General features: G+C 41.6%; 1 protein-coding gene across 1 annotated transcript in view; it reads left to right on the top strand.

Annotated features, from left to right (window-relative positions):
* LOC109300345 (sodium/hydrogen exchanger 2-like) overlaps positions 1-13,029 on the top strand; it is an 86,206-nt gene that overhangs the window by 13,014 nt on the left and 60,163 nt on the right. Inside the window, exons 2-4 of the mRNA XM_019521028.1 lie at positions 1,288-1,751; positions 3,818-4,068; positions 12,290-12,507. Of these exons, the coding sequence (XP_019376573.1) occupies positions 1,288-1,751; positions 3,818-4,068; positions 12,290-12,507 (933 nt within the window). The remainder of the gene's footprint in view (positions 1-1,287; positions 1,752-3,817; positions 4,069-12,289; positions 12,508-13,029) is intronic.

The following is a 13,029-nucleotide window of genomic DNA, read 5'->3' as shown; positions in this document are numbered from 1 at the left end:
GAGCTCTGCTGCACGTGCCCCTTTCCCCCCTCCTTCCCCTACCCACACACAAATCTGGGGGCTATGTGCCCCCCATACCCCTCTAGGAGTGTGCACAGTGGGGAGGGAGCCAGCCCCACCTCCCCTCGCCCTCCAGATGAGTTGCTCATGGCTCCATCCCACTCCCCACTGGGGCCCTGTGGCTGTGCCCCAAGCCCCATGCACTGCCCAACTCCCTCCCTCCCTACAGGGGCCTAAATCCCCACCCCCTTCCCGATTTACCTGTGGGAGCTACTCTCCATGCTGCCTGGTGCCATGTGCACATGTGAGCACACGCATGCACATAGTGCCCCCTGCCTAAGCACCCTCCTCCTGCTCCCCCCAGCCCCTTGCAGGCTGGAACTCTGCCCGCCTGCAGAGAGCTCTTTGCAAAAATGGAAAATCTGCATGTCTCTGTTAAAATGAAAAACCTACGTTTTTCTCAGCCAAAAGGGAAAATCCTTGTTTTTTCCTGTGGGAAATGGAAAACCTGGATCCTTGTTTATCATTTACTTATTTTAAGTAGGTTAGTTGTAATGTCACTACTGCATCATTGCTTAAAAATATATCTTTAACTTTTATGAATTATGGTTATAATTAAAGTTATGAATTAGGGACAATCCCAATTACAGTTATTAAAAATCTCCTGACGAAGAATGCATTCCGTACAAAAGCTTGTCTAACTTTATTCCAACTACAGAATTAGTCCAATAAAAGATATGACCCCAAAAAATCCTTACCTCCCATAATATTCTCCTAGCACTTTTGACAAAATTAGATGTGTTCTAGATGAATTTCTCTTTGGGAAATTCCATGAAGCCTACCTAAATTTCTCCTCTTATTATATGGTGATGTAATATAGCAAGGCGGTTGCATTTTCCCTGGCTTGGGTCTGTTCTGGCGGCTGCTAGTTTGCACGTAAATCTGTAAAGTGCTTTTGCATTATCTTCCTGGATGAAAGGCTCAATATAAATGATTGAAATTTATTTATTAACATTTTATTTTTATCAATATTTAGAGCAATTTTTAAATTCAGTGTATGTTTGCCTGAAGAGTCCAACTGGTATTATTTTTAAATCTGGTCATTTGTAAGATTAGTTATGATAAACATCATTCATTCTTACCTCAGAATACTGTCCTCTAAAACCTACAATGTGTGATGTTTTCTCTCTCAATTTATAAATAAATATATGCTGAGATGATGTGGATGTGTTATGCTGATTCTGCATGGTGATATAGAAATGATGCTATTTCTTTACCTCTCACCAGGATTTCATCTGTATAACAAGCTGCCTTCAGTTGTGCCTGAGAGCTGTTTACTGATATTTGTGGGACTCATCATGGGAGGAATCATCTATGCTTTAAATGATAAGTCCCCACCAGTCATGGACAGTGATGTCTTTTTCCTTTATTTACTGCCACCGATTGTTCTTGATGCAGGATATTTCATGCCCAGCCGTCCCTTTTTTGAGAACATTGGGACTATCCTTTTGTATGCTGTAGTGGGAACAATAGTGAATGTGTTTGGAATTGGTTTCTCGCTGTATGGGATATGCCAAGTGAAAGCCTTTCACTTGCAGGATATATCCTTGCTCCATAATCTTTTGTTTGGCAGTCTAATTGCCGCAGTGGACCCTGTAGCAGTATTGTCTGTATTTGAAGAGATACATGTCAATGAAAAGCTTCACATTTTGGTTTTTGGAGAATCTCTCCTAAATGATGCTGTTACAGTTGTAAGTATTATCTTTTATTTTGGGCAGAGAGTATGAGGAGGTCTGATGGATTGCATGTGAGTCTGCAATGTGGGAGGCTTAAGTCCCTGTTCTGTTAAGGATTTCCTGGGTAATTTTGGGCAAGTCAATTTGGCTCAGCTTCCCAAAAGTATTTAGACATCCAACTCCCATTCATTTCAATAGCATGTGATGATCTGAGCCTTACGACTAGATTCACAAGAACTAAGGTGTTTCAGTGCCTACCTTTTAGGTGTCTGGCCCTAGAGGGGACTCAGGACCTTAGCACCTAGACTTCCTGTGCAGTGCGCAGGGAGAGTGAGGCATCTGGGAACAGGGTCGAAAACAAGTAGCTCACTCACCATGGAGTTCCCTCAAAACACTAAAGACTTCAACCTGAAGTCTTGGTGAGGGGGCTGTGTCTTCAAGTGCCACTGTCTCCAGGGCTTTTTACTCAGACCTCCAGCGAGGTGCCTTCTTTTGTTCTGGATCCACAGCTCAGAGCTCTCTCCAGAAAATGTAGGTGCCTACAAGCTTTCCGTACAGACTAGAGCAGGGCGTACCCTTTCAAAGCACAACCGGAGAAGGTGTGCTACTACCTTTTGATGCAATGGCTTAGCACTTAGATCTGTTGCTGAGGCTCTGGGAGACATAAAGTCATTTCCCTGTTCTGCTGAGGGGATAACCCCTCGGAAAAATATCTGAACAATCACTCCATAAGCTAGCTTGGGTGGGGACATTCTCTGCTGTTTTTGTTGAGGCATTTTCTACTGCAGTGTTTCTCAACCTTTTAAGTAGCAAGTACCCCCTAACTTCTGAAAATGTTAATAAGTACCCCAACACTCAATTTTCCAGGGGATTTTATATTTACAAACTAATGTGTGCCATATGTTGGAAGAAGGGCTGTGTATATAAGGCTGTGATATGACAGACGTCTGGATCTGGTGTGGGTAGGCTTGCCACCTTTTACACCAGGGGTGCACAACTCAAGTATGTACCTGGGCTAGAGGTGATGTTGGCCAAAGCTAGGAGGGCTGAACCAAATTATTACTGGGGAATTTAAAGCACTGTGCAATGCATGGTGCACCAAATTTTTTTGCCATAGTTTTGAGAGAAAAAGAGGGTGAGAGAAAGAAAAAGAGGGCAAGAGAGAGAGAGTGTTGGGGTACCCGTGTACCACCTGCCTGTGTCTCGCGTACCCCCAGGGGTACGCATACCACAGGTTGAGAAACTATGTTCAACTACACAGAAAATAGTTTAAGGGCCACTGGGCCAGAAGGTGGTGTGATTCTGTAGCCTAGTGGCTGGAATAATCAGCCAGGAGAGAAGTACCCAGGGCTCTAATCACAACTCTGGGGATTGTATGACTTTGAGAAATAATACAAAGTTAACTACTTTGTTTAGAAATATGCAGTAGAAATATATTTATCACTCATGAAGCAACAGTACAGACTGAACAGATGTCTTGGCCACTTCCTTCACATCAGTGATATTTGCCTTCATTGTGTGTTTGGAATCAATTAAATACAGGCATTACACAGTACAGGCAAATTCTTACTGCCTGTTTTCTTTCATCTTCTAAGAAGTTTCTGGGGAGATTGAGAGAGAGAGAAAATCTCTAAGGAGATCCCTTTAAGAGCATCCCATTGCATCGTTCCATGAAGAATGTGGGGTTTATGTCATGGCCCTAGACCCCAGAAAAACCTTGTGGATCCTGAGGATTTTGCTGGGGGGCAGAGCAACCCATAACCAAAACTGTGTCTTTACAGCTCCTTGGACACCTGGTAGGGCCTCTTGCATCCACTGGAGCTGTGGTATTAGGGATGTCCCTTGGAGTTGAGGATAGGGGGCAGGCAGGGAGTATTTGGTGTTCATCTTTTATGGGAAATCTCTGCAGAGCCAGAGGGGAAATGATGCATCTATGAGGCAAAACCCACTGGTAAAACGAACACTGTTTTCTTATAGCATTCTGGTAGATCAGCAGAAGTATCAAAAAATCTGATGTGACTGCAGTACTTGATTATGCACAGTTAATGCATTTTTTTCTCTTTCCATTTATTTTCTTCTAGGTGCTGTACAAGCTGCTTAGATCCTTCTGTGAAATGTCAACAATCAAAACTGTTGATGTTTTTGCAGGAATTGGGAAATTTTTTGTGGTTGCCATAGGAGGGGTATTGGTAGGTCTTCTGTTTGGGATGACTGCTGCTTTTACCACACGCTTTACCAAGAACATCCGTGTCATTGAGCCCCTCTTTGTCTTCCTGTACAGTTACCTATCTTATCTCACTGCAGAAATGTTTCATCTCTCTGGTATTGTGGCGTAAGTATGACTTTCAGTCATGCAGTTAATCCTCCTGGTTACATATGCAGAAAAGACTCAGTTATGATAAGAAGGGTTTCTATCAAGTATGCTTAGTCTCAGCTCTGTGATGAGCATCTGTGTACTAAGGGAAACAAAAAATATAAAAGCCTTTGAAATAGTTCAGGGCTATAATCACATTCCATGCATTATACAATTGCACATCAATGGTGATATGTGTTCTTCAAATATGCTGAGATTGTGTCAGGATTTAAAAGACTGACAAGAGGTCTTAGCAGTGTACCATAGAACAGATGGCATCTGACTTTGACTTATTTGAAATCCTAAAGGATTTAAGTTGAAACAATGCATTCCAGGGTGGAGAGAATGGGGCTAGCTTGCATGTTTTATAACTGGAAATCATAAACAGTCCTGATTACTAGTGCTGGGCAGACTTCAAATGGCTCAGTCAGGCGTCCAAATACTTGGGTGGTTATTTGAACCTGACTTCATGTCCTTAGTTTGGAAACCTTGTGAGATCGAACTTTCTGAGATTTCCAGTGCTTTGGAACATTGGCAGAACCAGAGCAGCCTTTCTAGTGCTGTTTTGTTACTTCCACTTCCACTCCGAGTCCCAGTCAAAACAGAGATATGAAGAGGTACGCAAAATAGTTCATCTGCTTTGAACCCTAGAAAAGTTTGGGTGTGCTTTGAGATGAGGGCAAGATGTTCATCTGGGTTGATTTTATTCACAATGTTTTGCCCATTCTCACCAATTCCTTTACTTAGGGCTATACTCTGCTGTTACTCTGGAAGGTTGGTGTAGGCAGACAGCACTGCTTGTGGGGAGAGAGATGAGCATGCAGTGAGCTGCATGTTGCTTCCCCTTTTCAAAAGACTACACTTTAGGCACTGACCTTGCTGGCTGGGACATGAGGGTGCTTCAATGTGGGGGCTGCCTGCTGGCTAGCACCGCTTGTGCCCCAGCCAGCCTCTTTGCAATACATTGAGCCCAGTCGAGCAGGCCTGGGCTGTCAGGCTGACCCCCTGGGCCCGCTGCCAGCTGGAGCTGTTTCAACCTGGCTCAGTGTGCTGAGGTCTGGGTGCACATGTAAATACTGTACCTGGGAGGTTCCTGGGATCAATAAACTGTGGAGCAATAAACTGATTTTTATTTCCTAGAATGGCTGATACATAGCACTATTTCAGCATTATTGAAAACAGCAATAAACTCCACAGTTTATTGCTGTGCACTAATGGCATATGTAGATATACTCAGTGAGACTCCATGCACCTGTGATCAGTATGTGTAGTGCTCATTGTAGGATTAGGGCCCATGTTTGGAGGTCCCAGGAATCAGAACTGGGACTCACACTTGTGAATTTATCACAAGGTTCCTAATATATAAATCCTAGCTATCTGCTGTCTCTGCTCCTCTTAAGGAAATGGAGTCAGTTAACACTGAGGAACACAGACATAAAGATATTAAATATTTCCCTAATGACTATAAGGTGATCCTAAATTACGATGATTTCATAACTAACTTCAGTAATGATAATACTAGTGATCAGAAGAAAATTAAAAATTAAATACCCACATAACAGCTTAATACAGCAGTATCAAAATAGTTAATTTATTGTTAAACTAAGGCTATTCCATTGAATATGAATAAGCAACTCCTATACCCTGCAGATTTTTATTTCCTAGAATGGCAATATTTCAGCATTATTGAAAACAGCTATAGTCATGAGAATAGGTAAATTAAAACTCTATTTATAGTAGCATGAGGCTGAACAGTGAAATAAATATGCTGCATAAATCATTATGGAAGCTGAAGGCATTCAGTCTTAATGCTTCATCCTTCTAACAGTACCCATTATGGAATCCATTTCCTTTTCTTTTTAATAATGGATTGCTTCAGAAACAATACAGTTGCTTAGGCAGCTAATCCCTGGATCAGCAGTCCTGTACTGAATCAATCTGCTTTATTTATAAACAGTAGATACCATAAGAACCAGAGCCAGGCAATCTTTTTCTCTTTTTTAACTAATTTATTCATTGCAAAGCCCATTTTAGGTTGCTCCAAACTTATCTGGAATTCAATTTGAGCTGAATTCACCAAGCAGTACTGATTACAAACAATGTTTTGGGGTTGCGCTCATGTTGATTTCCTGGTGGTGCCCTTTTATCTAATAGTCCAGCAAACAGAACGTTTACTCGCGATGCAGGGGAGACAGGTTGGACTCCTTTCTCTACCTGAAGGGATGTGAACACACGTCTTGCTTTCCAGAAGAGTGTCCTAGCCACCAGATGACAGGGTATGTGCTAGCTAGTTCCTCTCAGTCTCTCTTGTTAGAAGTGTAACATTTTATGTAAAATATTTAACTATTCTTTGAAGCAAGCAGTGCAACACAGGTGAGTGCTTTAGCAACCAAACTATGGCGTAATTTTCACCTCTCTCTCTCTGCCTCAGTAAATATTTAAGTATTTTTTATAAAGTGGAACATCAGCAGGAGAGAGAGAAGAAAACCAGCTTCAAATAGTAGAAGTGGTTAGACCTGTGATTCTCAACCAGGGTGCTATAGCTGGAGTGCTGTGACAGCAGGAGAAGGAGAAAAGTGAGATAAGCACAGGCTCCAGTAAGGAGGTAAGTGCAGGCTTTTCCCTTCTAGCTGCTCTTCTTCCCCAACTCAGAAGCAAAGGTGTTTCCTTGCTTCCCTGCCAGTTGCCCCTCCTCCTTCCTGGCTTCTCTTCATGCAGGTAAGCACTATAATAAATCAATTAGTTTTTGAAATGGTGTGCTGTTCAATTCTCAGAAGTTATGGAGGAGTGCCTCAAATCTAAAAAAACCCCATAAAACACTGGGTTATCCTTTTGGGAGGTGCAATAAGTTTTTTATTTGAGTCTTCTTTATGTTGACTGAGTGCTTCGACCACTGGGATGTTAAGTGAGAGGGAGAGACTATCACATCCCGCGGCATAGATTAGATTTTGGTGACTCTAACCTATTTTTCCTTTTGTAGCAAGCAACAGAAACTAAAACATTTCAAGGGGCAGTGACAGATGTTTAGGCCCCCATTCTAACTCATGGCACTTTGCATAAAGCATCATGAGTTAGGGCGCCCCCTCCTTCCCCTCCCCGCCAACCCAACAGACATCTACCTGTTGGGTCGGGGTGGGGAATAAACCTGCCTTCAGGCAAACAGTAAGATGAGGAGCCAACCCTCTCCCTAGCCCTGGCTCCCCACCCCCTCTCCCCCACTCGCTCCAGGGCTGTCAGCAGGGAGGGAGGAGGGGGAAGGAAGGGGAAGCCAGCAGCAGCAAGCTACTGGCTGGGGTACTGGGGGGAGCTGGGCTCAGCCCATGTGGTGAGGGGAGTCCGATCCACCCACCCCTTCAGCTCTGGCTGGGCAAAGCAGAAAGTGGAAAAGGAGCACAGCAACATGAATTAGTGGCTTGCTTGGCCTGAGTTGGAGGGGGTGGGGGTAGATTGGAGCCCCCCGTCTCATGGGGGTCAGCCCAGCTCTGAACTCATGAAAAATTAACCCTAGAGAACACAAGTTCCTTAAGGCGCTCTAAAGCAGAGCACCTTCATCTGATACCTCATTTGAGGAGGGTTAATTTTTTGTGCCATGAGCCACTTTAAAAGCACTCTGCAGCTGTGCGTGTTTGTCACAGCATGGTTGTACAGCATGTTCAGGGGCCCAATAATGTGAAAAATGTAACTTTTGTCTGTGCTTCTTGTGTGTAACTAGAGATTTATTTCGAGTCTTCGAATCTTTTTTCATATTTTTCTTTGTAAAGAAAAGAAAAAAAAACAAGGAAAACTTTCAGGATGAAAGAAATAGAAATAGAATGTGTTCCTTTTTTATTTTTTTCAGTTTAGATAGCAAAAAAATCAGTTCTCACATTCATAAGAAAAATGTGAGACTTCAGAGTTAAATATACAATTTGCCAAGACTACTTACAGCTCACTTGGGTTTTCTAAACCTTTTAAAACTTAATTTCAAAGTGATCATGTTTTCTATCATTCTGTTATTTGTGATACTTCATTTCCTGATTTTTTTTTCTCAATACTAATAATATTTTCCCTAATTTCAGCATCTATATGGCTATTTTGTTTAACTTCATTGTTTTGCATATTCTGGCAGTAAGGATTTGTGAATTAGTCCCTGCTGAGCCAGGACAGGAGGAAGAGATCAGCAGAAACTGGGACTTATTCTGTTCTCACTAGTAGTATGGCAAAAACAGTAAATGCATTGAAGTTAGTAGGTTTCTCTTTTTTTCTGAGATAAGACAGGCGGCTGGTGAGAAGGGAATTGGGTTTATTGGTTTTATATGGGTTACATAAAAATGGTCAGATTAGTAGCAAACCTTGAAAACCTTGACTATTTCTGCTATTGGAGGTTTTCAGTTTGGTTATTAGAATCCTCTATTTGCTGTCTTTTCAGAGAGTGCTGTTTTGTTATGCATAGTATAGATCTTTGCATATAATTCCTATACTGGTAAATAGAAAAACTGACATTTTCCAAAAGAAGGCAAAGCCCATCTACTCCAGGAACTTTTGTTTCCACTGAGCACTCAAAATCTGTCTCTTTGAAGACTTGTCCCTTGTCTACATGCAGAGTAAGCTAGGATATGAATTTACAGCATACCAGCTACCTGTGCATACTAAGTGCAAGGGAATTACTCCAGTTGCAGTATTGAGTAGACTATCTTATAGTATAACTAAGGTGGGGCAACTGGAGCAGTAGCCCCAGGTGCCGACTTGGAGGAGGATAGAGAAATAGCAGCGGCCCCCACAGGTGTGCCATTGTACTGGCAGCATATCAGTAGCTAGAAGTTGCCACTGCCTCTGTGCATCGCAGCTGTCCCAGGTGCCCAGCTGAGTTGTTATGCTTCTGACATTACTTCTCACATACTGTGCACTGAGTGCCTCACCTACTTTCAGACCTAGCTTACTTTGTCCATGCTGAGAAGTTGATGCAAGCCCTTAGTCATCTTCTGCCTTTCTACTTTAATCCCATTTTAACACCAATACCCTCAGATGACTTAAGCTTGATTTACACTGATGTAAACTAGAAGAAAATCGGGTCTTCTGCTTAAGACAGTGGTACCAAAGTAGCTGTGGAGACCAGAACTTGGAAACTTATGTTTGTCTTGCTTTCAGTAATTCAGCCTTTAATATAAAATGTTGCTGTTTAAGTAACATAAAAAATGCAGAGCTTTGACTCCTTGATTCTTGAATTACTTTGACCTTCTGAGATTGCTAGGCTCAAATTATATTGATTTGAAAAACTGATGAATTAGGCTAACCACATGTATCCTGTAGCTTAAAGAACCAATTATCCATGAACAATTAAAGGGCAAAAGTTTTAATTGGAGCATCACACTTCTAAAGTGACCTTGAACATGCGATAGATGAAGAAGTAAAATGTTACAGCTGTAGTGACTCTCCAATTTCCTCCAAAGTGCAGCAGCACTGTTGAAGGCCATTTCTGCATTAGTTGTATAGCCTTATGCATGCTCATTAACATTTATTTGATATCAGTTGATCTTTTTAAAGCCTTTCAGTTTATTTCAGGGGCTGGATTATTAGCGGAGCCCAGAAAATCCAGCTCAGGATGGGGATAGTATTGTAAAATGTGGTATATTTAATCACACATGTGTTTCCCCACTCTTGGGCTGGCTTTGCACTTGGTCAGTCTCTGAGAGTTGGAAAGTGGTTTTACTGCTGGGCACCAGTGTTGGCTGAAGCCTGAGGTAGTGGCCAGGGATCAATTAGATTTAAAGGAGCCCTACTGCTGCCTGATGGCATGATGAGCGTGAGATGGGAATGGTGTAGGAGCTGCTGCTTCAGCCGTATGTCTTCTGAGGATTCTTGCACGCTGAGGTGGCCTCCTTGTGGCCACATATGATGGCATTAGTACCAGGAGGCAGAACATGGACTTCCCAGAGCATTATAGCATGGTGCAAATTTGCCCACATCTTCTTCTGAGCTTTCCTCCTCACAAGCTGTTTCTCAGCCCAGGACCTGCTCTGAATGAGTGAAAACAGTTGAAGGGAAGTAAAACGACATCGTAGAATGACAAACATTTGAAATATTAAAAACAACCAAGAAAAAGAAAATAAAGATGCCAAGTTCAGTGCAAAAAAGTTGCGTTAAAAGAATGTTACCAAGATGTGAAGCCAAGCACTCAAAGGGTAGTAATGGCTGCATGTGCATATGGTGCTAGATTTTTCTCAATTACATAGCTGTAAGAATTTTATAACATGGAAAAACAGCAAATATTTTCCTTACCTCATTCTGAGCAGCTGTTGAAACCTTTTTTTCTGACGTTCACTAAACAATTTCAGCTGGAGGTAGATATGCACAACAGAAACTTTCAGTCAAATAGTTTAAATTTGGCAGTTTTGAAGAACCTGTTTTCATTTCTTTAAATTAAAAGTGTTGGTCAACCTTAATTACAGATATTACTACTGGTGGAATAAGCACCCTCCAGAGGTAGTGCAATCACCTACCCCAGAAATCTTCAAGAGGAGACTGGACAGTCACCTTGCTGGGGTCACCTGACCCCAGTTATCTTTCCTGCTTGGTGCAGGGCACTGGACCCGATGACCTTCCGAGTTCCCTTCTGGCCTTACAATTTATGAATCCACTTGGCTATAATAATGGATTATCCTGTCATGTGTTTATTTATTGAGGTCTAGATTCAGATATTCAGAATAGCACCTTACTGTAGAAATAATCATAAACATGATTTTAATGGTGTAACTTGGAATAATTGATTTCTTCATGAAACTAAATCTATCAGATATAACCCTAAAAGAATCCCTTAATTTTGCCTATTCATCATATTTCTTGAAACAACCTGTGTACTTTAGATAGAAAACAGCCACATCTTCTTGCATACAACATGCACCTGACTCTCCCCTCCTGCCCCCTTCCTCCACAAAAAAAATCAACCAGCTGCTGGAACTGGAGCATGCATTATAAACAAGGGTTGTTGGTTGTAGCCATGTTGGTCTGAGGACATAGGCAGATAAGGTTCTTTAGGTAGCTGTGATACCTTTTATTAGACCAATTAAAGAGTTGGAAAAAAAGTTGGTCTTTACAAGCTTTTGGGTAAAAAACACCCTTCTTCAGGCACAGGGAAGGTTTCTTGTTTCTTCGTATTCTCTCCTGGGTAGAATGGAAGTCAGTATGCAAAATGCTGTTCTGTGAAAATGCAAAGGCCTTATGAGACAGTAAGTGAGGGTTGAGGGGTGGGGAAAGGGGGGAATGTGGCTGTTAAAATGCAGACAGGTTACCTGGGGTTATCAGATTGCCATAAAGCCAATGTCTATATTTAGTCTATGATTTTTTGTATCCAAAAAAATAAAGTGAAGTTGTAGGGTCGTCTATGAAAGGCTTTTGTAAATTCCCTTTTAGGATTAGAGCTGAGAGATTGGAGAGAGAGTGGTTGTCTTGTGAGAAGTGTGCACCCACAGGTAATTGGCTCTGGAGAAACCAAACAATGATTGCATACCAGAATGAACGCACACTGAAAATCTATCAAAGATGAAAATACCCAATTACCTGTAGTACACACTTCTCAAGACAACCACTCTCTCTCCAATCTCTCAGTTCTAATCCTCAAAGGGAATTTACAAAACACCTTTTGTAGATGATCCTATGAACTTCACATCATAAATCTATTGGATACAAAAAATCAGGGATTAAATATAGACATTGGCTTTATGGCACATTATAACCTGCCTGTCATCTGATAACCCCAGGTAACCTGTCTGCATTTTACCAGCTACATTTCTCCCGCTTCCCCACCCCCTACCTTTCTCTCACCTGTTGTTTCATAGGGCCTCTGATCCCCCCTGCCATGTATTTGCATTTTCACGGACCAGTATTTTGCATATTGACTTCCATTCTATCTAGGAGAGGACACAAAGAAACAACAAACTCTCCCTGTGCCTGGAGAAGGGTGTTTGTACCCCAAAGCCACATTATATACAAGGAAATACAATAGGACCATTTCTGCTACTTACGAAACAAAAGGAGAATTAAAGTCTGTACAGGATCTATAGGGACCAGAACAAGGACTGGGCTCAGCTCAGTACTCAGGTACTTAGTACAAGGAAAGATCTTTTTTTCTTTATTCTGCCTTTCAAAAACAAGGTGTGTATCTTATTCCAGGGCATGTTGTATGCAAGAAAATATGGTTATTTGTTCCATTTTGTTTTCTCAGAATTATTGCCTGTGCCATGGGCATGAAACGTTATGTGGAAGCCAACATCTCTCTGAAGTCTCACACTACAGTCAAATACTTCATGAAGATGTGGAGCAGTGTTAGTGATACCCTTATCTTCATCTTTCTTGGGGTCTCTACCATTGGAGACAACCATGAGTGGAACTGGGCATATATTTGCTTCACTGTTGTTTTCTGCCTGCTTTGGCGAGCACTAGGTATGGTGAAAAAACAGGTTTTTAGTTTTTTTTGAAAGTTAACTTTATGATCCCAGACTTTATTATGTATCTCATTTAAGGCCAGGCGTGGGAGTGACACCAAAATTGAAATACCAATTGTCTGACATTCAGAACTTAACCTTTAATTCTAACTGCCGTTTATTTTAACAATTCCCTCTGCATTCCTATCTTATTTCCAGCTTGCCTTATTACTTCCTTGTGTTTCTGGTACTTGATCTTAAGCTTATGTTTTTTGGGGGACTGAGCATCTTGAGTTTTTGAATTCTATTAACTTTTCTTAATGTTCTTGCGTGTTTCTAGGTACAGATTGTTATAGATAAGTGCTTTATGAGTGGCTTGCATTTCTGAGCATCCAAATACTCTAGAGCCATAGTTTTCAACCTTTTTTTCATTTGCAGACCCCTAAAAATTTCAAATGGAGGTTCAGACCCCTTTGAAAATGTTGAATGGAGGTGTGAACTCCTTTGAATTGTAAGTGTGGGTATTCACATAATTTTGATT

This window comes from Gavialis gangeticus, unplaced genomic scaffold, assembly GCF_001723915.1.
Source record: "Gavialis gangeticus isolate Ggan-Ray unplaced genomic scaffold, GavGan_comp1, whole genome shotgun sequence".
NCBI lineage: Eukaryota > Metazoa > Chordata > Crocodylia > Gavialidae > Gavialis > Gavialis gangeticus.
Note: the sequence above shows the minus strand (reverse complement) of the source record. Positions and strands in the feature narration are given on the sequence as shown.